Here is a 24,354-nt window from a genome sequence, read left to right on the forward strand (position 1 = left end):
AGGCTTGAGCCATCCTGCAAGCTTCTGCAGGCAGGAACAGTGACACCCATCCTGGTGGCCTCATACGCAGTAGGCATGAATATTCATACTACTGAACTGAACTGTGCATCCTGCTCTGGGCAGCCCAGCTTAGCCCCCAGGCCCCACCATACTCAAACACTGCATGCACAAGCAGTGAATGCATACCCTGCTTCCTGCCTTACTCCTAAAGGATGCCACCTCCAGGGCTCCTGTCCCAACCCACATGCCATTCAGACCCAGTGTCTGTCCCCACCAACTTCCTTCTGACCTGATTCCTGGCCTCTGAGCCTATACCCTTTACACCCCTCTGCTTAGCCCCTGCTTTTTCTCTTTCTGCCTCTGGCTTGGAGCTGGTTCAAGAAAGAGTCCTCAGCCTGAGGTCTCCTGAATCATTTAGTGAGGGAAGAGGGTTTAGCTTTCCCTGAGGCCCCCAAACCCAGCTAGTTTTTTTCCTGTTACCTCTCCTATGGGTCTTTGCCACTTGGGTTCCTATTGGTGATGTCAGGATGCTGTGTCTCTTAGCCAGGTGCCTTCTGCTTGGCCTCCAGGCCTTGCTTGATGGTAATTTCTCTGACGCAGAACTGTGACCTTTATCTTTGAATTCTCAAGCCCTGGGTGGATGGATGGATAGATGGACAGATGGGTGAGGTATGTGGATGCAGCCTAGCGACTCAGGATGCTGGCCATATGGTATAACACTTCAGTCCCTCCCTCCTCCATCCCTCAGCACAGATATGCTCCACACTCCATTCAGCTGGGGCTCCTCAAGGTTTTATTCACTGGCTGCCGAGGAAAGCACTGGGCCATAGCCATGACTGGCTCCCAGAAAGCCCAGCTGACAGGAATTAGCTGTGACTGCACATAGACAGGGGTGTCCAAATGTCCCTCCTCACTCTCCATGTTCCTTGTCTGTGTCCCAAGGAGCTGTTTCCCTCTCAGCCCAGGATCCAGGGGTTCAGGGCAGACCTGGCAGTGCTGAAGCTGATGAGGGTAGTCTCACAAGGCTTATTTCTGAGGCCGACTGAGTCTCCGAAATTTCTTGAGTTGACTGAGCAGCTCAGAGATAAAAGGCTGAGAAAGAAACACGGGTGAGATCAAGGCATGGGGTCACACCCACCCACCACACTGCTCTCCCTAGTCTCCACCTGACCCCATCGCTTCAGAGTCAGGGAAGGGGAGAAGGACCCAGGACCAAGCTTTCCTCTTCGCTAGCTGCTGTCCCGCTGGGCCTCCTCTTACCCCCAGACTAACAGAGCATCCCTTACCTCTGTGGGGCGGGGGCAGTTTTGGAGAATAGCCTGGTGGAAGAAAGAAGAGAGTGGGTCCCCGAGCCACAGCACTTTGTCACGAGTCCCCAGTCAGTCTCCCAGGAATTCTCCCCTCTGAATTGGTTCTCCACACACAGATGGGGAGGCAGAACCTGGGTTCTTGGGCTCCCCTTGGTCCAAGCCCAGCTTCCATCCCCCAACCTCTGGGCCCGGGGCCTGGCCCCCCATTCTACCTCCAATTGAGTCTTCTGCTCCTCTGTGGATAGTTCCATGAGAGCCTCCAGGTCGATCTCAGGCTCAGAAGGAGTTGGTTGATCCTGTTTGGGAATCACATGGGGCTCAGAGGAGCCTGGCTAGCTGGTGCTGGGGTGACAGTTAACTGTCGGGTTCACCCATCTCCCACTCTATTTCCCATGTTCAGTTCCTCTCCTCACCTTACTCAAACCACCCCATTCATCCTTTTATTCAACAGTTACTGAATAACTACTATGGTCTACCTGAAACAGTCTAGGGTTCTTTAAAAAGAGTATCTGTTTAGGGCTTCCCTGGTGGCGCAGTGGTTGAGAATCTGCCTGCCAATGCAGGGGACACGGGTTCGAGCCCTGATCTGGGAAGATCCCACATGCCGCGGAGCAACTTGCCTCGTGAGCCACAACTACTGAGCCTGCGCATCTGGAGCCTGTGCTCCGCAGCAGGAGAGGCTGCGGCAGTGAGAGGCCCGTGCACCGCGATGAAGAGTGGCTCCCGCTCGCCGCAACTAGAGAAAGCCCTCGCACAGAAACGAAGACCCAACGCAGCCAAATAAATAAATAAATAAATAAAATTAAAAAAAAAAAAAAAAAGAGTATCTGTTTAATTTCAACAGTTATAAACATTGTTAGTAGGGATGCAAAATGGTGCAGATGCTCTGGAAAATAATTTGGCAGTTCCTTAAAATGTTAAATATAGAGTTATCATCTGACCCAACAATTCCACTCCTAGGTCTATTCCCAAGAGAAGGGAAAACAGACATCCACATATGTCCATATGAGTGTTCACAGCAGCATAATTCATATTCAAATGTCCATCAACTGGTGAATGGATAAATAAAATATGATGTAGCCATACAATATTTTTCAGCAATAAGAAGGAACAAAGTAGTGATTCACGCCACAACATGGATTAACCTTGAAAACATGTTAGTGAAAGAAGCCAGTTACAAAAGGCTTCATATTATATGATTCAATTTGTATGAAATGTCCAGAATAGGTAAATATATAGAGACACAAAGTGGATTAGTGGTTGCCTAATGCTGGAAGTGGTGGTGGTAGGGAATGGGGTGTGACCACTAGCGGATACAGGGTTTCTGTTACAGATTATAAAATGTTCCAAAATAAGGGTCATCCCTGGTGATGCAGTGGTTAAGAATCCGCCTGCCAATGCAGGGGACACAGGTTCGAGCCCAGGTCCAGGAAGATCCCACATGCCACGGAGCAACTAAGCCCGTGAGCCACAACTAATGAGCCTGTGCTCTAGAGCCCACGATCCACAACTATTGAGCCCGTGCGTCACAACTACTGAAGCCTGCGTGCCTAGAGCCTGTGCTCTGCAATAAGAGAAGCCACCGCAGTGAGAAGCCCGTGCACCACAACAAAGAGTAGCCGCCGCTCACCACAACTAGCGAAAGCCCATGTGCAGCAACAAAGACCCAACGTAGCCAAAATAAGTTAATTAATTAATTTTTTTTTAAAAGTAAGTACTGGGACTTCCTGGCGGTCCAGTGGTTAAGACACCATGCTTCCATTGCAGGGCACACAGGTTTGATCCATGGTTGGTAAACTAAGATCCCACATGCCACACGGTATGGCCAAATAAATAAATAATAATAACAAATAATAAAATACACTTGTTTTAAAAAAAATTCCCTCTCTGTTTAAAAAAAAACAAAAACAAGTAAGTGCTTTTTTTTTTTCGTGGTACGCGGGCCTCTCACTGTTGTGGCCTCTCCCGTTGTGGAGCACTCTCAACCACTGCACCACCAGGGAAGCCCCGTAAGTGCTTTTTGAAGAACATTTTGGATGGTGGAAATATTCCATATCTTGATGGGGTAGTGGTTATATATGTCAAAGTGCATTCAAATGTACACTTCAAAAACAGGCAAATCTTGTTGTCTGCCATTAGACTTCAGTAAAGTTGATTTAGAAAAGAAAGAAAGGGCTTCCCTGGTGGCTCAATGGTTAAGAATCTGCCTGCCAATGCAGAGGATATGGGTTCGTGCCCCAGTCTGGGAAGATCCCACATGCCACGAAGCGGCTACGCCCGCGAGCCATGGCCACTGAGCCTGCGCTCTAGAACCCGCGAGCCACAACTACTGCAGCCCGTGCACCTGGAGCCTGTGCTCTGCGAAGAAAGAAGTCACTGCAATGAAAGCCCACACGCAGCAACAAAGACCCAACACAGCCATAAATTAATTAATTAATTAAAAAATATTTTTAATAAAAAAGAAAAGAAAGAAAGAGAAAAGATGCCTCACCCTCTCATTCCTTCCACTGCCAATGGGTAACCACTGTTAACAGTTTTGGTCCTTCTATACCATTTTAAAAATAAACAGTGCTAGGGTTCTAAGTTACTTCTTTCACCCTAAACTCTAGACTTTCCCCTTTGCTTCCTTGGTTTCTAGCACATCTGATTTAGCATTCATTCATTAAATGCATATTTATTGAGAGCATGCTATGCACCAAGCATTGTGATGGGGCCATAACAGCAAAGACAGACAGACATGATCTTGCCCTTGAAAAGCTTATAGTCTCCTGAGGGATACAGACAAGTCAAATGGCAGTTATAATACAGGGCAATAAGCACTCTGATGAGACACTATGGTAGCACATGTAAGGGGAACCTAACCAAGCCTGGGGTTTAGGAAGGCTTCCAGGAAGAGGTGACCTCTAATCTCAGACCTGAAGGCTGAATAGGAGTTAACAAGATGTTTACACTTCTGATGATGGAGTAACAGGGACTGGATTTATTCTCTCAACATAAGTAACTAGAAAACCGGACAAAAATATATGAAAAGTGTTTTCAGACTTTACATAACAGGTAACTCAGCACTACCTGGGAAAGAAACGAAATGAAAGGGAGATCCCAAGCAGAGCACAGTGGTCTTACTAAATTGATATGACAGATACCAGAATTTGGGGTTGAGGTGGCTGGAAGTTGCCAGAGTTCTGCAGAGGAGGAAGTTATGAAGAAAGATACCTCCAGAAATCTACATAAAGGTTCTTCTGAGTCTTTGCTGAACACAAGATACACATTCACAGGGTAAAACTTCACAAAGCCAGGTACTCTGAGGCAGTGTGGGCACAGAGATGAACACTTCCCAGACCTCACAGAGGACTGACACAAATCAATTTCCACTCAGTCAGAGTGGACAGTCATCACCGATCATACAGGAATTCAGGAGAGACCTCAGGAGGGCCCTGCTTTACTTGGGGGGTAAATTATTTCCTAGATTAAAGGCCACTCTATACTCACCCCAACAGAACTTAAAAATAAGCTTCAGAAGGATCAAACTGAACCACAAGTAGCTAAACTGCATCCTAGAACAAAGTCCAACACTCTAAAGGAAGAAAAAAAATCCAACAACGTAAAATTCACAATGTCCAGCATCCAATCAAAAATCACGAGTCAGGGCTTCCCTGGTGGCGCAGTGGTTGAGAGTCCGCCTGCCGATGCAGGGGATGCGGGTTCATGCCCCGGTCCCGGAAGATCCCACATGCCGCGGAGCGGCTGGGCCCGTGAGCCATGGCCGCTGAGCCTGCGCGTCCAGAGCCTGTGCTCCACAACGGGAGAGGCCACAACAGTGAGAGGCCCGCGTACCGCAAAAAAAAAAAAAAAAATCACTAGTCACAGGGCTTCCCTGGTGGCGCAGTGGTCAAGAATCCGCCTGCCAATGCAGGGGACATGGGTTCGATCCCTGGTCCGGGAAGATCCCACATGCCGTGGAGCAACGAGGCCCGTGCGTCACAACTACTGTGCCTGTGCTCTAGAGCCCGCAAGCCACAACTACTGAAGCCCGTGTGCCACAACTACTGAAGCCTGCACACCTAGAGCCTGTGCTCTGCAACAAGAGAAGCCACCACAATGAGAAGCCTGCACACTGCAACGAAGAGTAGGCCCCACTCGCTGCAACTGAAGAAAGCACGCACAAAGCAACAGAAGACCCAGTGCAGCCAATAAATAAATAAATTAATTAATTAATTAAAAATAAATCTATTAAAAAATCACTAATCATGCCAAGAAGCAGGACATGTGACCTTATAAGCAGGAGAAAAAATCAATTAATAGAAGCAGATCAGATATGACAGAGATGATGGAATTAGCAAATGAGGAAAACATGAACATAGTAATGAGAGAAATGGAAGACATGAGAAAGAACAAAGTGAAGCATCTAGAGATGAAAAATAAAATATTTTAAAGAAAAATTTTACTGAATGGAATTAATGGCATATTTGACACTACAGGAAAAAAATACCATTTAAACTTGAGGAAATAGCAAAAGAAACTAGCCAAAATGAAGCATGGAGAGAAAAAAACTGGTAGAAAAGAAAAGAACAGCATAGAGCTTTGGTGATCTGTAGGACCATATCAAGTGGTCTAACATACATGTAACTGGAATCCCAGAAGGTGGATGCTGGGGCCAAATAATAAAAATACATACTAATGATTAGAATTCCACCTCTAAAAAAGGATTAGTCCTGCTCCCAAAACCATTTTATATCATTTATGACATTAACTATATGTATATTGAACATAGGGTATGTATATCACTGAGAGTCAGATTGTCACTGCAGTCTGGTATTGAGAATATGGGCTCAAATCATAATCCAAAATATTCTTTCCCTCGAGTATTTTTTGAATTCTCAGAAAATGAGCAGATATATCAAACAACTCTGACCGAGGTGAACAAGTATGGTTATATTGTGACTCTGTATTACATGTGGTGGTTTCCTGACAGATGCTGCCTGATTTGACCCCTTTCTCTGCTCCACTCCATACTCTGTCCACTTACTCCTGATCTCTCTGCCGTAGAAACCAGTAATCGAGTGAAGTTCAGAGATGAGCTAACAAATGTTTGTTTCACATTTCATTGACTATATATATATATATATATATATATATATATACACACACACACACACACACATATATATATATACACATATATATATGTATATATATATATATATATATATATACACACACACACATATATATATACTGGTTTTTTTTCCTTTGGCCTCACTGCTTGCAGGATCTTAGTTCCCTGACCAGGGATCGACCCTGGGCCCATGGCAGTGAAAGCTCCGAGTCCTAACCACTGGACCGCCAGGGAATTCCTGATAATACATTTTTAAAGTTGTAAGTTTAATAGATTGTTTCTTAAAATGCCATCACATCAAAAGGGCTGCATCAAAATGCATGGTATCATGTAAGCTATAGGAAACTCTGGGGTGGTCAACAGTGTCCCCTGCTGATGTGTACACTAGATTTGGCCCCAAGGTGGTGATGGGTGACTTTGCCAAGAGGTCTCAATAGAGTGGTGGGAACAGAAGTCAGAATCCAGTGGTTTGAATGGTGATAGGAAAGGAAAAAGTAAGTAAAGCCTCTGAGTTGGTACAAATCCTTTAAGGAGACAGGAAATAGGGGATGGTAACAAAAGGGGGGCATATTGTTAAACAAGAGTCTCCTTAAAATAGGAGAAACTCATGAGTGTTTAAGTCCCTGCTTAGAAGCCAAATCCACACTCCATTTCTGGGCAACAGGAGCTCCAGGCCCCCAAGTCAGTTTGTTTTGTTGAACACAGACCTGGCTTTTCACAAGACCCTAAAGCAGGCTGCACACCCAGTGAGAAGAGGTGGGGTCCTCCAACAAAGGAAGGTTGGGTTCCACTAAACTAAACTAAACAAATAGTGACGCAACCCACTCCTGGAACCATTCCCAGTGGTGCTACCCAAGGTGGGCATGTGGTGGGGAGTCCCAGTGGGTGGAGAGGGGCTCTATGCAGGAATAACTGAGGCAGGGTAAGCCTGGAGACTGAGTTGCCTCAACCTCTGCCCAAGATGACCAGCCACCTGAGGCTTCCCCAGCCACTTGCCTGCTTCCTGCTGAAAAGGACAGAGATTAGAAGAGGAACTGCCACCTGGCACCTTTGGACAATTGTCATGACAACTGTAGACCAGGTTATTTTATTACAATTATTGCCTGGGAGCGGTCCTCCCATATGTCCTGTTTTCCAATGTTATGAGTTCATTATTTTACAGCTTTTCCCCTGCCTTGATCTTTGCCCTGAGGTGTCTGAGATATGAGACCTTTTTATGTAAGGGCACAACAGTCTGAAATTGAAACTGATCCAGAGAGGGAGGGTGCTGGCAGGAATGAAGGGCAGCGGAGATGTCCTGCAAGGTGAGAGTATACATAGGCAAAGAAAGTTTGCCTCTCCTGTTCCCAGTTCTAGGGCATCTCTCTCCCCTCTGCGAGTGGCCCAGGATGCTGCCAGGGACACCGTCAACACCTGGACCAAACCAACACATGACACAGTGAGACTCACAAGACAGCCTGGGCCACATGCATCACTCTTCCCCTCCCCCAACCACAGGACCACTGACACAGCCCTTACCTGGAAGAATCACAAGCCCTTGCTGCCCCCAAAAGAAAAGACAGGACCTGAGTAAGGAAGGAGAGAAACAAGGACCATGGCATGTGGACAAGGAGGACTCTGGTCTCCGGCTTGGTGCGTGGTTCTCGCCAGCCACACGCTACAATCAGCAGTGGAGCATATGAAAAAGACCAGTGCCTGGGCCCCACCCTAGTAGATTGAAATTCAGTTGAAATGCAGCTGGGGCATCGGATTATTACTGAAGTACTTCAGGTGTGGAGAACCACTAGCAGCTTGAATAAACGCTCAGGCGCTACAGGCAGAGCCCCAGCTGCAGCTCCTGGTCCCTGGGCTCCCTAGTGGTGTGACCTTGGGCTAGTTACTCAACATTTCTAAGCCTCCATTTCCTCCACGGTAAACCATACCTACCTAATGGACTTGTGGGGAGGGCTGAATGAAATAACACAAGTCAGGTGCTGGGTACTGTGCCTACTGCTGAGTTAAGTGCTCAAAATGTTATTCTTGTTGTTGGAGCAGCATTTGTTACTACACTAGGATCCCGATTAGTAGGTATCTAGGTTTAAAAAAAAAAAGGGCTACTCTCCCAGGGTGGGGTTGAGGGGAGTCAGTCAGAGCCAGGGCCAAGGCTAGGTCAGGCGCTGGTATTAGCGTTCACTATTGATAACTTTGACGTTCTAGTCCAGCACTATCTGTTCTGAGATGATGGAAATTTTCTGTATCTGTGCTGGCAACTTGGTAGCCACTAGCCACCTGGATGTATGGGGCACTTGAAATGTGGCTAGTGTGACTGAAGAACTGAACTTTTAATTTTCATCAGTTTAAAGTTAAATAGCTACACATGGCTGACAGCTACAGGAATGAACAATGTCGCTCTAGTCGTGTATGTGTGTTGAGGTTGAAAGTAAATAAAGACATACAATAAAGAAAAATAACTCCTCTACTATCTCATCTGAGCCTCAAGTCCTACGAAAGGTATACGACAGGCATTGATAGCCCCGTTTTATAGATTAGGAAACTAAGTCTCAGGGATGTTAAAAGACCTGCTCCAGATTATGTAGAGAGTGAGAGGCAGAGCCCAGACCAGAGGGAGGCAGATTTCAGGACTGCAAACCCATGATTCACCTGTGGGGAAAAACTTTGTCTCCATGGGAGCATCTCTCATCTGCCCTCCAGCTCCTCCTGAGGCCTCAGAGCAGGCTCTCTCCCGGTCCCCCAGCCCGCGGTGTCTTACCCACCTGGAAGAGATCCTGAACCTGGGCGTCCACCCACTGCTCCATCTCCAGCCAGCTCTGGAGCTGCCCCCGGTCATACTTCACCGTCAGCCGGCTGAGTTTCCGGGACCTGGACGCTTTGGAGGGGTCGGACTGGGACTTTGAGTCTGTGGATGACGTCCTCCTCCTCCCAGAAGCCCACTGGACCTTCTTTCTTGGATTCTCCTTGTTCGGGTTGGGAGATGTGCAGGAGGCAGGGCTTGAAGACAGCATGGAAGGATTGGTTTGGTCAAGGAGCTGGGAAAAACTGCCAGTCAGAGCAAGAGAGCCAGGGAACGAGGAGACAGAACAGAGGGCGAGGCCAGCAGGGAAGAAAGGAAGGCAGGCAGGAGGGAGGGCCAAGGCTCCTGGAGTGGTGGGGGTCAAAGATCAATAGGCCTTTGTCTAGTGCTGGGAATGCCAGTCTTTTGGCTCCTGGCTGCTGGTGAGTGGCGCTCCTGAGCCGTGCCCCGGGCTCCCTTTCTGCAGCCGCTGGGACGGAGTGATATACCAAGCCAAGGTCAAGAGGATGCCATGCCTCCAGAGGAGGAAGAGGCCCTTGGGTCCTGAGGCGTGCGGGGCTCTGACCTGAGTCATACTCACCTGAGAGCCCTCAGCATCCCACTTTCCTGGCCTAGATCCACCTGGGCCCCCAGAAGCTGCGGTCACATGGATCCTGCTGCAGTGGGGTCCCTGGCTGGCAAGGGCTCCTGCTCAGAGAGTTGTGCTGCTGATGGCAGAGTCGCCTCAGGGGTAATTAGAGGAGTGGTTATCTCTGGCCCTAATGGGGTCAGTATCCTCTTGTGTCTGAGTATGAGCTGCCTTTAGGAATGTGAGGGAAGAGGCACTACCCTGGCCCTGTGTTTGCAAAGGCGAGCTTGTCTCCCAAGCCCATTCCCCAGGGGCAACTGCTTAGGAAGCCATGTTTATCATCACATGACCCTCCCCCGACTCACGTCCTTCCTGATGCAGAGAAACCCTGCCGACCTAACATTTACCCAGGTGTCAAGGACTATTACCTCTAGGCCTACTTGCATTCTAAAGGAAGGGTGTTTTTGGACTTCCCTGGTGGTGCAGTGGTTAAGAATCCGCCTGCCAAGGCAGGGGACACGGGTTTGAGCCCTGGTCTGGGAAGATCCCACATGCCGCAGAGCAACTAAGCCCACGTGCCACAACTACTGAGCCCGTGTGTCACAACTACTGAAGCTCGCTTGCCTAGAGCCCATGCTCCACAACAAGAGAAGCCACTGCAATAAGTCCACATACTGCAACAAAGAGTAGCTGCTGCTCGCCGCAACTAGAGAAAGCCCGTGCACAGCAACGAAGACACAATGCAGCCAAAAATAAATAAATTACAAAATAAATAAATAAAGGAAGGGTGTTTTTGTTTGTTTAGTCTTTTGTAACAAAATTTCAAAACTTTTTAGAAAGGTTACACAACAGAATACTACTGTAATTTTTTTTTTTTTTAATGAACAGCTCAGGACAAATGAAAAATGAAAGTGTCTCTCTTCCCCCCAGTTCCACTCCCCCAGTTCCACTCCAACCAACAGCTTCTACTTTTAGTTCTCCTGAGATCACCATTATCTCTTTGTGTAATATCATAAATTTGTCCATTTTAGACAGTATCTCTTCTCTCCTCAGTATGAACGATTAGAGATTTAACTCCCTCACTCATGCTCTCTCATCCCCTTTCCTTTGCACATTCTAATTTTTGTTTATGTATTTTTTTTTCTTTTATGTATTTCTTTTTAGGTCTTGTAGTGGTTGCCTTTATGATGCTGAGTTTCTGTTTCCAAAGTATCAACTTCATACACTGACTCCTAAAAGACAGTGTTAGACACAGGCCAACGGATGAGTCTTTAATGATGAAATTTTAGGCCCTAAGTTAACAGGGTGAGAGAGATGTTTGAAGGCTGGAGGCCAGGATGGTAGCCTGGAAAAGCCCAGGCTTCAGAGGAAGGCTGACAGACCCCAGTTCAAACCCAGCTTTGCCCTGCATTGGTTTAATAACCCTCAAGTTTCACAACCTGAGTCTGTTTTCTCATCTGCAAAATGGGGTTTTGGAGAGGATTAAATGAGATGATGTATGTAAACATTCAGCCTGATATCCAAAACAGAGTCCCTTCTCAATAGACATCCCTTCCCTTCCTTTCTTTGCCTTCTCATCCTCCCTGCCTTCCTGGTGAGGCTCTGTCCGTCAAAGGCTGGCCCTGGAATTTCTCTGCAGTGGCTTCCTTCCTGGTCCTCTTTGGAAGAAGGTGGCAATAAGAAGGGGGTAGGGAGGCCTCTAAAATACAGCCTGTAGACTCAGCTCTTACCTTGATGACCTGTTACGTTCTGTGATAGGCATTATTATGGCTGTTCCCTCCCTCTTCTGTTTCTGTCTTCTGAAGCGTTTGGGAGCCCTTTCAAGAAAAGGAACCAGATCAGAAGAGTCTATGGGTTTTGTTCATTCATTAACTCATTCATTTAACAAAGATTTTATGAGCTCTTCTTGTAGGTCAAGTATTATACTCAGTACTGGGGACTGGTGATCCAAAAAGACACAGTCTCTGTTTTCATGGAACTTACAGTCTAGTGTAAAAATAAACAAATATTAACCAACTAATCAAATAAATGTAAAACCACAACTGTATTTAATGATCTGAAGAAAAGGTAAGAGGAGATATAGTAGGAGTTAACTAGGTACAGGAGCCTGCAAGAGTGGAATTGGCAGAAGGCACAGCATATGCAAAGGCCCTGTGACAGGAGGAAGAGGGTGAATACAAGGGACTAGAGAAGGTCAATGGAGATGGAACAAAGAGATGAGGGAAGCAAAAGCGAGCCATGAGGCAGACAGGGTGGAGGTATCTACATAGGGCCCTGTCAACCATGTTAAGGAGTTTTGTCTCTATCCTAAGAGCGTTGGGAATAACTGCAAAATCTTAAGCAAGGGTGGTTGGGTAGACTGAGGAGTTCAGATTTAAATTTCCAAAATATCGCCTTAGCTATTGAATACAGAGAGGATCAGAGGGCACAGAAGTCCTGGAGGTCAGTTGGGAGGCCATTGCTGTAGGGCTTGACAGGGGGAGGTAGCGCTGGTGATAGTGAGAAGTGGACACATTGGAGAGCTATTTAGGCGGTAATATTTAACAGAACTTGGCAATGGATTGGAATATGCAAACTTCATGAATGCCTACACAGGAACACAGACAGGTTCATGCATGGGGGCTCTCTGAGCATATTTCCTCATCTGTAAACTGGGGGTTGGTGAGATTCTGCATGAGCACAAAACATGGCCCCAGTGAAGCTTGATGGTACACAAATGAGTTATGCCCATTATTTATAGTGTAACTCTCCTTATTTACATTCTTCCATCTCAGCATTGACCTGCGGAGTGTCACTATTCATCAGTAAGTTTGCCCAAGATAAGGGAACTCAAGTTTCAAGATAAGATGTGAAGAAAAACCACCAGGACCACAGGGTCATATCAGGGTGGAAATAAAGACGGTGCAGACCTGGGCAGAGGCAAGGGTGTCTTCCCTGCTCTCCTGGCCTGGCCTGGGTCCAGTGGTGGGATAAAATAAGCAGCAGGCAGACCCCATCAGAACTAGACAGGATTTTTGTTTTTTAATTTTTCAGCCACGTCACGCAGCATGTGAGATCTTAGTTCCCCCACCAGGTATCAAACCCGTGCCCCCTGCAGCAGAAGTCTTAACGACTGGACCACCAGGTAAGTCCTTAAAAAAATTTATAATAAAAGAAAAGCATGTTCATTTTAGAAACATTTCTAAATTTTCTAAAACATTTAAAAATTCCCATAATCCTGCCACACAAAACCACTGCTAGCATTCTGGCAAGTTTCTATTCTCTCTTTTTTTTTTTTTAATGATTTTTAAAACAATTTTATTTATTTTTGGCTGCTTTGGGTCTTTGTTGCTACATGTGGGCTTTCTCTAGTTGCAGTGAGCAGGGGTGCACAGGCTTCTCATTGCGGTGGCTTCTCTTGTTGCGGAGCACAGGCTCTAAGAGCACGGGCTTCAGTAGTTGCAGCATGCGGGCTTCAGTAGTTGTGGCTCGCGAGCTGTAGAGTGCAGGCTCAGTAGTTGTGGCTCACTGGCTTAGTTGCTCCGTGGCATGTGGGATCTTCCCAGACCAGGGCTCGAACCCATGTCCCCTGCATTGGCAGGCGGATTCTCAACCACTGTGCGACCAGGGAAGCCCCAAATAAATATTTAAAAAAAAAAAAAAAACCTATCGGGACTTCCCTGGTGGCACATTGGTTAAGGCTCCACGCTCCCAGTGCAGGAGGCCCAGGTTCAATCCCTGGTCAGGGAAATAGCTCCCACGTGCATGCCGCAACTAAGAGTTTGCATGCCATAACTAAGAAGCTGGCGAGCCGCAACTAAGGAGCTCCCTTGCCACAACTAAGACCCAGCCCAACCAACCAAATAAATAAAATGTTAAAAAAAAAAAACTATCGGGCTTCCCTGGTGGCGCAGTGGTTGAGAGTCCGCCTGCCGATGCGGGGGACACGGGTTCGTGCCCCAGTCCAGGAAGATCCCACATGCCGCGGAGCGGCTGGGCCCGTGAGCCATGGCCGCCCAGCCTGCGCATCCGGAGCCTGTGCTCTGAAACGGGAGAGGCCACAACAGTGAGAGGCCCACGTACTGCAAAAAAAAAAAAAAAAAAAAAAAACTATCAATACTTCAATAAAAAAAGTTTTTAAAAAGGCATGTTCATTGTAGAAAATTCTAAAATATAGATATAAGAAGTATAAACGATATGTTTGGTGTATTTTCCACTTTTTATATAGATTTACTTATTTTGGATTTTCACGAAATTGGATCATTTTGTAACATATGTGTGCTATTTTGTAACTTATATTTTGAATACTTTTTGTGTCATTAAGTAATTTTATACACATCTTTTTTCAACACTGCAGAGTTTCTCAAAATTTAGACCATGACTCAGAGTAAGAAATTCATTTAACCTCATGACACACACGCATACAAACACGAAATGAAAATGTCTTATGAAGCAAAACTTACCTTTATTTTTTCAAGTGCTGACGGCAAGTCACTTTGCTTTCAAGACTCACTAATAGTTTCCAAACTGTTCTGTTAGAGGCAATTCCATGATCTAGTTACTCAATCCCCTGCTACTAGATATATAGATTGCTACCAATTTTTTTGCCATTATAAATATTGCTGCTCTGAACATCCTTGTAACCATTCCTTTTTTTAGCAACGCATGCTTCCCACCCCCACTCCCCCCTCCCACACTTTAGCGGATTTTCTAGAGGCAGAACTACAAGGACAAAGGAAGTGTGAACTTGTAGGGGAATTTGATGTTATGGCCATATTAGCTCCCTGAAAGGTTGTACCAAATAAACTGTTTATAGTTTGATATCCTAATTTTTTTAGTTAATGAATATCTTAGTTTTATATTGCTGCACAACAAATTATCCCCAAATTGATCAGCTTAAAACAGTAGGCATTTATTATATCACTGTTTTAGTTGGTGGCTTAGCTGGCTCTTCTGGCTCAGGGATTCTCAGAAGGGTGCAAGCCAGGTGCGGGCCAGGGCTGTTGGCCAGACATCTGTTCCCTGCCATGTGGAGCTCTCTAGAGGGCTACTCACCACATGGCAGCTGGTTTCCACAAGAGCCAGGGCACTGAGGGGCGGGGGGGGGGGGGGGGGGGTAGGCAAGATGGAAGTCACAGTCTTTTTTTTTTTTTGGTTGTCAAATAACCCTTTATTATTTTTCTTTGCAGTGCTTAACTAGCTGGGCATTCCACCACGCCACTGTGATGTCATCTATGATGTCGTGAGGGTGGCGGCCATCAACACTGCAGCCCACAGACTGGGTGGCCCCCAGGATCTCTTTAATGGTTCCAGAGAGTTCTCTAGCTAAAGACTGATGCCGCATCTGTCGGGCAATGTTGACAATTTCATCAAAAGTCATGTTTCCACTGTACTTAATGTTTTTCTGCTTCTTCCTTTCTCTTGGTGATTCCTTGAGGGCTTTGATCATCAGGGCAGAGGCAGAAGGTACCACCTCAATCTGGGCCTGTCGGTTCTGAATGGTCAGCTTCACTGTAATCCTCAGACCCTTCCAATCACCAGTCGCCTTGGCGATGTCATCACCAACTTTTTTTGGAGACAGATCCAGGGGGCCGGTCTTGGGGGCCAGGGCAGACATGGCACCGACTGCCCCACCGGTGCACCTCAGGTACACGACTTTGATCTCGTTGGGGTCGAACTTAGGCGGCATAGTGGAGGCAGCTGGTGTCGGATGAACCCGGATTCGGGACGACTGAAGAAAGTTGTACCTTGGCCTCCTCTGATCCGAAAGCCAAAAGCAAGTCACAGTCTTTTTGTAACCTAATCTAGGATGTGACATCCCATGACTTTTGCTGTATTCTATTCATCAGAAGCCAATCACTAGGTCCAGCCATGCTGAAGGGAAGGAGATGACACACAAAACAGCATGAATACCAGCAGGTGTGGACCATTAGTGACCATTTAGAGGCTATCAAACACGCTGAAATATTGTGAGCATTTTTTAAAAAAATTTCCCAAGCAGCTATTTCACTTTCTAAAAATTTATTTATTTATTTGCTGCTCTGGGTCTTCATTGCAGCACATGGGCTTCTCTAGTTGCAGCACTCGGGCTTCTCTAGTTGTGGTGCATGGGCTTAGTTGCGGTAGTGGGATTTTAGTTCCACGACCAGGGATCGAACCCGGGCCCCCTGCCTTGGGAGCAAGTAGTCTTAACCGCTGGACCACCAGGGAAGTCCCATGAGCATTTTGGACATTAGCAAAATTCTTCAAGAATTCCCTTTTGAGGGAATTCCCTGGCAGTTCAGTGGTTAGGACTCTGTGCTTTCACTACCAAGAGCCTGGGTTTGATCCCTGGTCGGGGAACTAAGATCCCACAAGCCTCAAGGAGTGGCCAAAAACAAACAAAAAAATTCCCCTTTTAGGGCTGCAGCAGTATCTGAGGGGCCTTGTCTCCTTTACATAAAAATTGAACAGGTGACAGCAGCCTCGCCTGGAAAAGTATTTCAAGGGTCATTACTTTCCCCAAAATTCCTTATCAAAAATCCTTGGGATTCCCTGGTGGCACAGTGGTTGGGAATCTGCCTGCCAATGCAGGGGACACGAGTTCGAGCCCTGGTCCAGGAAGGTCCCACGTGCCACGGAGCAACAAAGCCTGTGTGCCACAACTACTGAGCCTGTGCTCTAGAGCCCACAAGGCACAACTACTGAGCCCACCTGCCACAACTACTGAAGCCCACGTGCCTAGAGCCTGTGCTCTGCAACAAGAGAAGCCACTGCAATGAGAAGCCCGCGCACCGGAACGAAGAGTGGCCCCTACTCCCCACAACTAGAGAAAGCCCACGCACAGCGCGCAGCAATGAAGGCCCAACGCAGCCAAAAATAAATTAAAAAAAAAAAAATCCTTGACTCTGCATTATCAAAGGAATTAGAAGGCTTTTATTTAGATCATTACAACTAAAATTTATAAAATGTATTTATTTATAATCATTAGATAATTAAAACTAAAATTTGTTCTGTAAATATATTATCCTTCTGTTTCAGTTATTATTGCCGCAAAACAGTTACCCAAAAACTGGGTTGACCTCTTGGTGGGTGTTGAGCCAACAGATACGATCCAGCCAGAGACTGGGAAAAGGAAGGATTCATTATTACTTGCAGCAAGTAAGGAGAACACCAGGGATCTTTCCCAAAGCAGTCTCTCACCGAACAGCAAAACTGGAAGTTCTGAGCTAAGGGTACATGCATATTCATGAAGAGGCTTGAGCAGAGGAGCATTCAGCATAGAATTATGGCAAAGGTTGACAGAGTCCAAGTCTTGGTGGATTGAAGTCAGGAGGGTCAACATCATCATTCCGTCCTCCACCTGGGTGGGGGCCTTAGTTCCTGCTGAACTCAGAGACGTATAATCATGTATTGAATATATCCCTTGAGGAGGAACTAGGACTCTGCTTTATCACTGCACTATTGTTTGACTGCCTTCTCTGTTCTGACATTCCTTTGTTCCCTCAAGATCCTTGTTACTGAGACCTGTTTGAGGGCAAGCATTGCGGCCAGGCTTAGATCACAAAATGGTTTCTCTCTTTTTTAAAAAATTTATCCTCGTAGCGCGGCTTGTGGGATCTTAGTTCCCCGACCAGGGATCGAACTGAGGTCCCCGGCAGTGAAAGCCCGGAATCCTAACCACTGCACTGCCAGGGACTTCCCCCAAAATGGCTTCTCTTATGTCAAGAATGCCATTCCTGATTCTCTTTCTCCAGGGACCCGCTAACCTAACTGCTTATGAAATCACACCAAAATTTAAAGGCTTAAAACAAACACATTTGCTCACAATTCTGCAACGTGAGCAGGGCTTCACAGGTGTAGCTAATCTCTGTTGGGACCAGTCGACTGGGGCTAAGGATGCAGGATAGCTTCACGAAGCTAGTCAGCTGACGTGACTGTGAGAAAGCCAGATCCCTCTCTCTCCCTTCACAGTCTCTCATCCTCCAGGGTCTTGCTCTCTTCCGGTGGCCTCTCTCTTCCTCAGAGTAGTCAAACTTCTTTACATCACAACTGGTTCTAAGAGGAGAAAATGTAAGCCACAAGGCTGAGGCCTGAAAGTCATGTGGCACCACTTCTGCTCCGTCCTACTGGTCAAAGCAAATTATGGATTCAAACGGAGGGGAAAGATAGATGTCACCTCTTGGTGGGAGGAGCAGCATGCACTTACAGGGAAGGTGAGGTCCTGTCTACCATCTTTGATAGCCATCTTTGTAGACAATCCATCATACCTACTTACAGAAACCACCAGACCACCATCCAAGACAAGGCACTCAGTGTTTCTTTTCTAGTAGTGGTGTTAAGGACTGAATGTTCTCACCAAAACACCCACTCCTAAGGTCAGCGGTTGGTACTGGTGGTATGGCAAATATGAAGGAAACCTGTAGCATAAACCCTGGCTTTCTCTTTCCCAAGTTCATAGACAGGGAGTGAGCCACGTGGTCTAACAAAAGAGATAACTTACCCAGACAGCTCTCCTTGGGCCTGCAATGTACAATTAGAAAACAATATCATCTGGAAATGCTTTGCAGGAAGTCAGGTCAGAATCACAGAAAGGACCTAAGATTGGCATTCAAGAAACCTGAAGTCTGGAGGTGGCCTCTGCCACATACTATCTCTGTGTCTCTGAACAAATCGAGGACAAATCTCTGGACCTCAGTTTCCTGTATGTAAGGTGAAGGGCTTTAACTAAGGTCCCCAGTACCTCTGACGCTCTCTACCTCTCCACAAACCAAACTTTATGAATCCATCCAGAGGACAGCTGGTTCTGTACACACTGCTAAAGAGGGTCTTGGGGGTCACTGAGGATCTGAACAGGTGAAGGACAGATGAAGGCAGGGCTGGAGTGTTACCGAGTCCAAGCTTACTCTGCTCGCCAAACAACAGGCCAATAAATCAGGAGACGAGCTGTTGAGGCAAGGAATACGACTTTATTTGGAAAACAGGCAGACTAGGGTCCCCAAAAAACCATCGCATCTGGGTCTGGATGCCTGTTTCTTTTTTTTTTTTTTTTTTTTTGCGGTACGCTGGCCTTTCACTGTTGTGGCCTCTCCCGTTGCGGAGCACAGGCTCCGGACGCACAGGCTCAGCGGCCATGGCTCACGGGCCCAGCCACTCCGCGGCATGTGGGATCTTCCCGGACCGGGGCACGAACCCGTGTCCTCCGCATCGGCAGGCGGACTCTCAACCGCTGCGCCACCAGGGAAGCCCGCCTGTTTCTTTTATAGAACAGAGAAGGGGAGGAGGTGAGGAAGTAAAGTAAAAAGGCCATTTATCTTGCAAAACATCTCCTCCTGTGGCCGGCATCAGGGAGGGGATGTGTTAATTTCTTTTTTGCAGCCATTCACAGGTGGGCAGGGTCAGATTGTCTCCCTGAGAGCTGAACAAAGGCACTTTAGTTTAACATTCAGGCACAGGGTTCCCTAAGGCAGGCCATTATGTATGATTATAATAACAAAAACAATGAAAAGCAAAGGTTAAATTCAAAGAAACAAATCCGACATGGAGTCAAAATTGGCTCTTCCCTGGGGCTTCCTTGGTGGCACAGTGGTTAAGAATCTGCCTGCCAATGCAGGAGACATGGGTTCGAGCCCTGGTCTGGGACGATCCCACATGCCACAGAGCAACTAAGCCCGTCTGCCACGACTACTGAGCCCACATGCCACAACTACTTAAGTCCGTGAGCCTACAGCCCGTGCTCCGCAACAAGAGGAGCCACCACAATAAGCATGCGCACCACAACGTAGAGTAGCCCACACTCTCCACAACTAGAGAAGGCCTGCGCGCACCAATGAAGACCCAACGCCGCCAAAAATAAATAAATAGTTTTTTTTAAAAAAAGAAAAGGCAGGGCCCACAGATGACTCCAAAGTGACTGGGACAGTGAGATCAGGAGAGAATATGGAGACAGAAGCATTTTGGGGCTAAATATGATCAATGTGGAGGTTATGATGATGTTTTCTCTTCACCATGGAAGCATTCCATGCTCACTAAAGGAAACCTCGGAAATAATTTTATTTTATTTATTTATTTTTTTTGCGGTACGCGGGCCTCTCACCGTTGTGGCCTCTCCCGTTGTGGAGCACAGGCTCCGGACGCGCAAGCCCAGCGGCCATGGCTCACGGGCCCAGCTGCTCCGTGGCATGTGGGATCTTCCCGGACCGGGGCACAAACCCGTGTCCCCTGCATCAGCAGGCGGACTCTCAACCACTGCGCCACCAGGGAAGCGTCGGAAATAATTTTTAAGCTAGGAAGAAGAAAATGTCATTTCGAATTCCCATCATTCAAATGCCATCACTTTCACCACTTTGGTGGACTATGTTAGTCTTTTTTCCCCTCGTGTGTAGGTTTTGTCTTCTGGACGTAAGAAGCAGCATAAGGTTGTGAGAAAAGTGTAGTTTTTGATGTCAGAGAGACTTGAGATAAAATTCTGGCTCTGTCACTTTTTTCAGGTGTCAAATGTATCTATTAACTCATTTAACCCTCATACTAACCCTGTGAAGCCCCACTTCATATACAAGGAGGCTAAGGCACAAAGGGGCTAAATAAGTTGCCAAAGTCTACAACTGATAGTGACAGATGAAAGAGTTAAACCCAGTAGTCTTGAGCCTGAAGCCCACAAGCTGAACCCCTACAGTCTTGCCTCCCACTCTTCACTGCATGACCTTGATGGAGTTTAGTGAGCCTCTCTGCAAAGCAGAAACTATTCTCAGAGCTGTTGTGGGAATCAGAGATCACAGATGTCGAGTGTCTGGCACACAGCAAGCATCTCAAATGGGGGCTGATCATCACTTGAAAGTTTGTGTTTCAGGCAAGTTGAATCTGAGGTGAAGGTGGAATTTCCAGCTGAAGTCAGATTGTAAGTGCAGTAAAGCAGTGTTTAGGTGCTGAAGCAACAGACGTGGCCTTCCTGGACTCCAATCCCTGCTCTGCCACCTAACTGCCACGTGACCTGACAAGTTCATTCACCTGTCTGAGACTGTTTGCTCATCTGGAAAAGGGGAATAAAATTAGTACCTATTTTCTTGGTTTGTTTTGAGTATATGGGGCAATGCGTGGGAAATACATAGGGTTTGGGCATTGTCAGGGCTTGACGGATGTAGGTTTTTGTAATGGTGTATATGATGGAATGGAAGTAATGTGTAATGGTGTAATGGAAGTAATGATTAATCTGTAGTAATATTACCATAAGGTAACAGTCTCCTGTGTTAGGATTCTTGTATGCATAAGGTATTGAAGGAGGTAGGAATGAAATCTCAACAAAATCCTTTCTTTCCAGTAACTGCACAATCGTATGCTTCATTCCTGGTGTACCATCATTGCTCTAATGTTCCCCACTGTGCCTGGGGCAGTGGAAAAACCCAGAAAATCCAGAGAAGGGGAGACAGACCTCAGATTCCCACCCCCAACACTCATAATGTGGGCAACTAGGGAATGTTGCAGTTTAGCCAGGAAAATGATTGAAGGGTTGGCTACAGGACCTAGTAGGTAAAGCTGCTCTAGATAAGAAAGTAGGAAGACCGTTCCCATTGGGCTGGGGTTTGTTAAGTCATCATGAGAAGGTGTGGAATCTCTTTGGGGGGAAAGCATTAATAGGACCAATCTTGCTCTGTAAAGAATGGACTTTAGGGGCTTCCCTGGTGGTGCAGTGGTTAAGAATCCGCCTGCCAATGCAGGGGACACGGGTTCGAGCCCTGGTCCGGGAAGATCCCACATGCCACGGAGCAACTAAGCCCGCGAGCCACAACTACTGAAGCCCGCGCACCTAGAGCCCATGCTCCGCAACAGGAGAGGCCACCACAATGAGAAGCCCGCGCAACGCAAGGAAGAGTAGCCCCTGCTTGCCGCAACTAGAGAAAGCCCGCGTGCAGCAACAAAGACCCAACACAGCCAAAAATAAAAAAATTAAAGAATAGACTTTAGGAGGAGTTCTTCTCTCAGGAAATGCAATGAGCCTGGCTTCAAGGAGTACATGGCTCTGTGAAGGTCATTAACTCAGCTACTTTGGAAAGCTGGAATTTCTAGCTTCCAAGGATGTTATTTCACTGGAAGAAAGCAGCCAGCTCCTGACCAGGATCATCCCACCTGGTGAGAGAGGAAAGGGATTCTGCAGAGAAGGGATCAACTCACCAAGGAGGCTAACAGGGACTCAGCTCCGACAGTGACCCGAATGTAAACGTTAGTACACGTTGAGGAAGGGCCTCAAACCAAAAGGAACCACTGCAGATCAAGCAGGGAAGCCTGGACACTGGAAATCTCCTGTTTCTCACTCTGACAGAAAGGAGGGCTTTCGGAGCTGGCAAAGGTGGTGACGATGGAGCAGGCATCCTGGATTCCAGTTACCAAAGGTGCAGCCACGCAGTTTCTGGGATCTCTTCCTGCCACAGATGGAAATGATTTCCCGAGGGCTGACGACGACAGCGAGATCTTTTGCATAGGGCTTTCCCCCATTTCTTCTCCGCCAGCCCCTTCCCAAGCGCCTCAGGCCTGGGTCTGGGAATGCCGGCCCGGACCGGAAAGGGAGGCCGGAGGTAGCCGCCCCCGAGCGCCCGACCCACCCTCGGGTGCCTGACTTCGCTGAAGCGTCCTCCTGACCTGTCCGGGCCTCCGGGAATACGGGTGTACTTCTGGGGTGCGGGGAACCACGTGAGGCTGGACTCGGTGGATCCAGCGGCCCGGGGCAGGGCGCCCCGGCCTCTGAGCCCCTTTGGGCACCAGGCTGAGGGAGAAGGGTCGGGGATCCCGGGGATGCGGATAGGCGGTCCGGAAGCTGGGGCTGGACAGGCGCACCGGGCGTGGGCGGAGCCGGCGGCGCTGGGGTTAATGTCCGCCCCGCCCCTGCTGCGCTGACTCAGTTTCACCAGAAACTAGGGGGAGGAGGTGGCCGATCGCCAGCGCACCGGGCACTGGGGCGGAAGCTGCGGCCCGAGCCGCGCAGGAAGCCGGGACCGGAACATCGGCTGGCCCGGCCCCACCCCACTCACCTGAGCAGGTAACCAGGGCCGAGGTGAGCAAGCGAGGAGGTGAAGCGGGTTCTGAGCATGTTTGGCCCTTTGTTCTCTGCTCGTGCGTGTGTCCGGGTACGTGAGTTCCTTAGACGTCCGTCTGGCCGTCCGTCGGGCTGTCGGGTCACCGGAGTGTGCGTGGGAGGACCGGGCCCGCGTGCCCCTCTCCACTCCCGGGGTGCTCGGTGCTTCCCGGTCCTCCCCTTAACTTCCTCCCGGCCCGCCCGCCTACCTTGAAGTCTCCCGGCTGATCCGGTGTCTCCTCCTCCGTCCCCTCCCCTCTCTCAGGTCGCTATCACCCTCGGAGGTCAGGGGCCCGCACTGTGAAGGTGACCGCCGTGGGGAGGAGGGCGACGGTCCCTGGGGGGATGATGGCCGGGGCCCGCCTCTCCCAGGCCCGCATCCCAGCGGTCGCCGTGTGGCTCCTTTGCTCGCTCGGCCTCCTGGGCACCGAGGCCGGGCCGCCGCCCGTGCCCCCCAGTCTGCTCACGGCCGACAACTGCCTGGACCGCTTTACCCCCGGGGTGCCTGCCTTCGTACTCGACACCGACGCCTCGGTGAGAAACGGCGCCACCTTCCTGCGCTCCCTCACCGTGCGCCGCGGCCGGGACTGCGTGCACGCCTGCTGCAGCTCCAACGACTGCAATCTGGCGCTGGTGGAGTTGCAGCCCGACGGCGGGGAGGACGCCATCGCCTCCTGCTTCCTCATCAACTGCCTCTACGAGCAGAACTTCGTGTGCAAGTTCGCGCCCAGGAAGGGCTTCATCAACTACCTCACGCGGGAGGTTTACCGCTCCTACCTCGAGCTGCGGACCCAGGGCTTCGTAGGTAAGGACGAGGGTGCCAGGATTCGGGGAAACTCAGAGAAGGGACTGGTTATGGAGTCCTGCGCGAGGCATCAGAACGCAGTTAGGAGGAGAGTCCCATTCGACCCCAACTCCTCCTTAGAAGTAGGCGGTACAAACAGTAAATAAGGGACAGCCTACAGGAGTGGGGAGGGCTGACACCCTAGAGCACAGACTGGCTCCTGAATTGAGGGTGTTGAGTGGGTTGGTGCTCTGGGATGTGTGTACAGGAGAGAGGACGCAGCTTCTCCGGATTCTCACTTCTGGCCCCAATAGGCCAAGTCAGGGAGTTAGCTGTCTGGAGGCCACCTGGTGACTAGATAGATAGAAGATACCCCTGGCGCCTTGGCGGAGCACTGTCCTAGGCACCTTGGTGCCCTGTCAAATGAACCTGGTGAAGGATAGGTTCCTTCTCCACTGCTGGGCTTGGGATTGGTTATAGCATCTCTCTGTACTCCTCCCCCCACGAGCTGATTTTTTGGTGGTCTGGGGGAAACTGTCAGGCCCCCAGAGTCTAAAGAACAAGCCCAGTCTGGGGGTGACCCAACTGGGGAGGGGGCGGTATTGAGGGCGCAGTGGCCTAGAGCCTCTGGGGTGGGGGTGAGGAGGGTTGCTGGGTGAGTCAGCTCACTGGTATGTATATCTGGTAGGGAAGGGATGTCAGCTGTCCAGGCAAGTGTGTGTGTGTGTGTGTGTGTGTGTGTGTGTGTGTGTGTGTGTGTG

At 48.5% G+C, this 24,354-nt stretch overlaps 3 protein-coding genes and 1 long non-coding RNA gene across 10 annotated transcripts in view; 1 reads left to right on the forward strand and 3 right to left on the reverse strand.

Annotated features, from left to right (window-relative positions):
• Positions 1–24,354, reverse strand: part of LOC113608041 (uncharacterized) — a 542,162-nt gene that overhangs the window by 230,879 nt on the left and 286,929 nt on the right. The gene's annotated exons all lie outside the window — the stretch shown is intronic.
• Positions 777–14,918, reverse strand: PPP1R14D (protein phosphatase 1 regulatory inhibitor subunit 14D). Of its 3 annotated transcripts, XM_027083945.1 has the most exons (6): positions 14,820–14,918; positions 11,516–11,602; positions 9,180–9,414; positions 1,523–1,606; positions 1,287–1,319; positions 777–1,092 (listed from the first exon to the last, which is right to left on the reverse strand). In XM_027083945.1, exons 1-6 carry the CDS (start codon positions 14,822–14,824, stop codon positions 1,027–1,029), a joined length of 510 nt encoding a protein of 169 aa, XP_026939746.1. In that variant the 5' UTR covers positions 14,825–14,918; the 3' UTR covers positions 777–1,026. The 3 variants fall into 3 exon arrangements, with proteins under 3 accessions (XP_026939746.1, XP_026939747.1, XP_026939748.1); XM_027083946.1 differs by lacking the exons at positions 11,516–11,602; positions 14,820–14,918 and adding an exon at positions 9,798–10,337; XM_027083947.1 differs by lacking the exons at positions 11,516–11,602; positions 14,820–14,918 and having other exon boundaries at positions 9,180–9,428.
• LOC113608026 (uncharacterized) lies at positions 14,942–22,872 on the reverse strand. Its single transcript, XM_027083928.1, is given in 5 exon segments — positions 14,942–14,988; positions 14,991–15,527; positions 16,947–17,129; positions 17,572–17,801; positions 22,766–22,872. Coding segments are annotated over 5 exon segments (1,041 nt in total). The 5' UTR covers positions 22,825–22,872; the 3' UTR covers positions 14,942–14,956.
• Positions 22,398–24,354, forward strand: part of SPINT1 (serine peptidase inhibitor, Kunitz type 1) — an 11,603-nt gene continuing 9,646 nt past the window's right edge. For 3 of the 5 annotated variants that reach the window (XM_027083919.1, XM_027083923.1, XM_027083924.1), the window contains exons 1-2: positions 22,750–22,861; positions 23,075–23,614. In XM_027083919.1, coding sequence (XP_026939720.1) covers positions 23,155–23,614 — 460 coding nt within the window. In that variant the 5' untranslated portion in view covers positions 22,750–22,861; positions 23,075–23,154. Of the gene's footprint in view, positions 22,862–23,074; positions 23,615–24,354 lie in introns of all 5 variants that reach the window. The other 2 variants (XM_027083922.1, XM_027083920.1) reach the window with 2 other exon arrangements.

Source organism: Aethalodelphis obliquidens, unplaced genomic scaffold (genome assembly GCF_003676395.1).
Source record: "Aethalodelphis obliquidens isolate GAN/ISIS:26980383/991018 unplaced genomic scaffold, ASM367639v1 scaffold51, whole genome shotgun sequence".
In the NCBI taxonomy this organism is placed as follows: Eukaryota; Metazoa; Chordata; class Mammalia; order Artiodactyla; family Delphinidae; genus Aethalodelphis; species Aethalodelphis obliquidens.

What these genes read in the sequence shown, in the direction of transcription:
- PPP1R14D (XM_027083945.1), bottom strand. An exon ending in GAACGTAACAGGTCATCAAG is followed by an intron (nt 9,415 to 11,515) that starts GTAAGAGCTGAG and finishes GCTGTCTTCAAG; the next exon opens with CCCTGCCTCCTGCACATCTC. An exon ending in AGGTTCAGGATCTCTTCCAG is followed by an intron (nt 1,607 to 9,179) that starts GTGGGTAAGACA and finishes ATTCCCAAACAG; the next exon opens with GATCAACCAACTCCTTCTGA.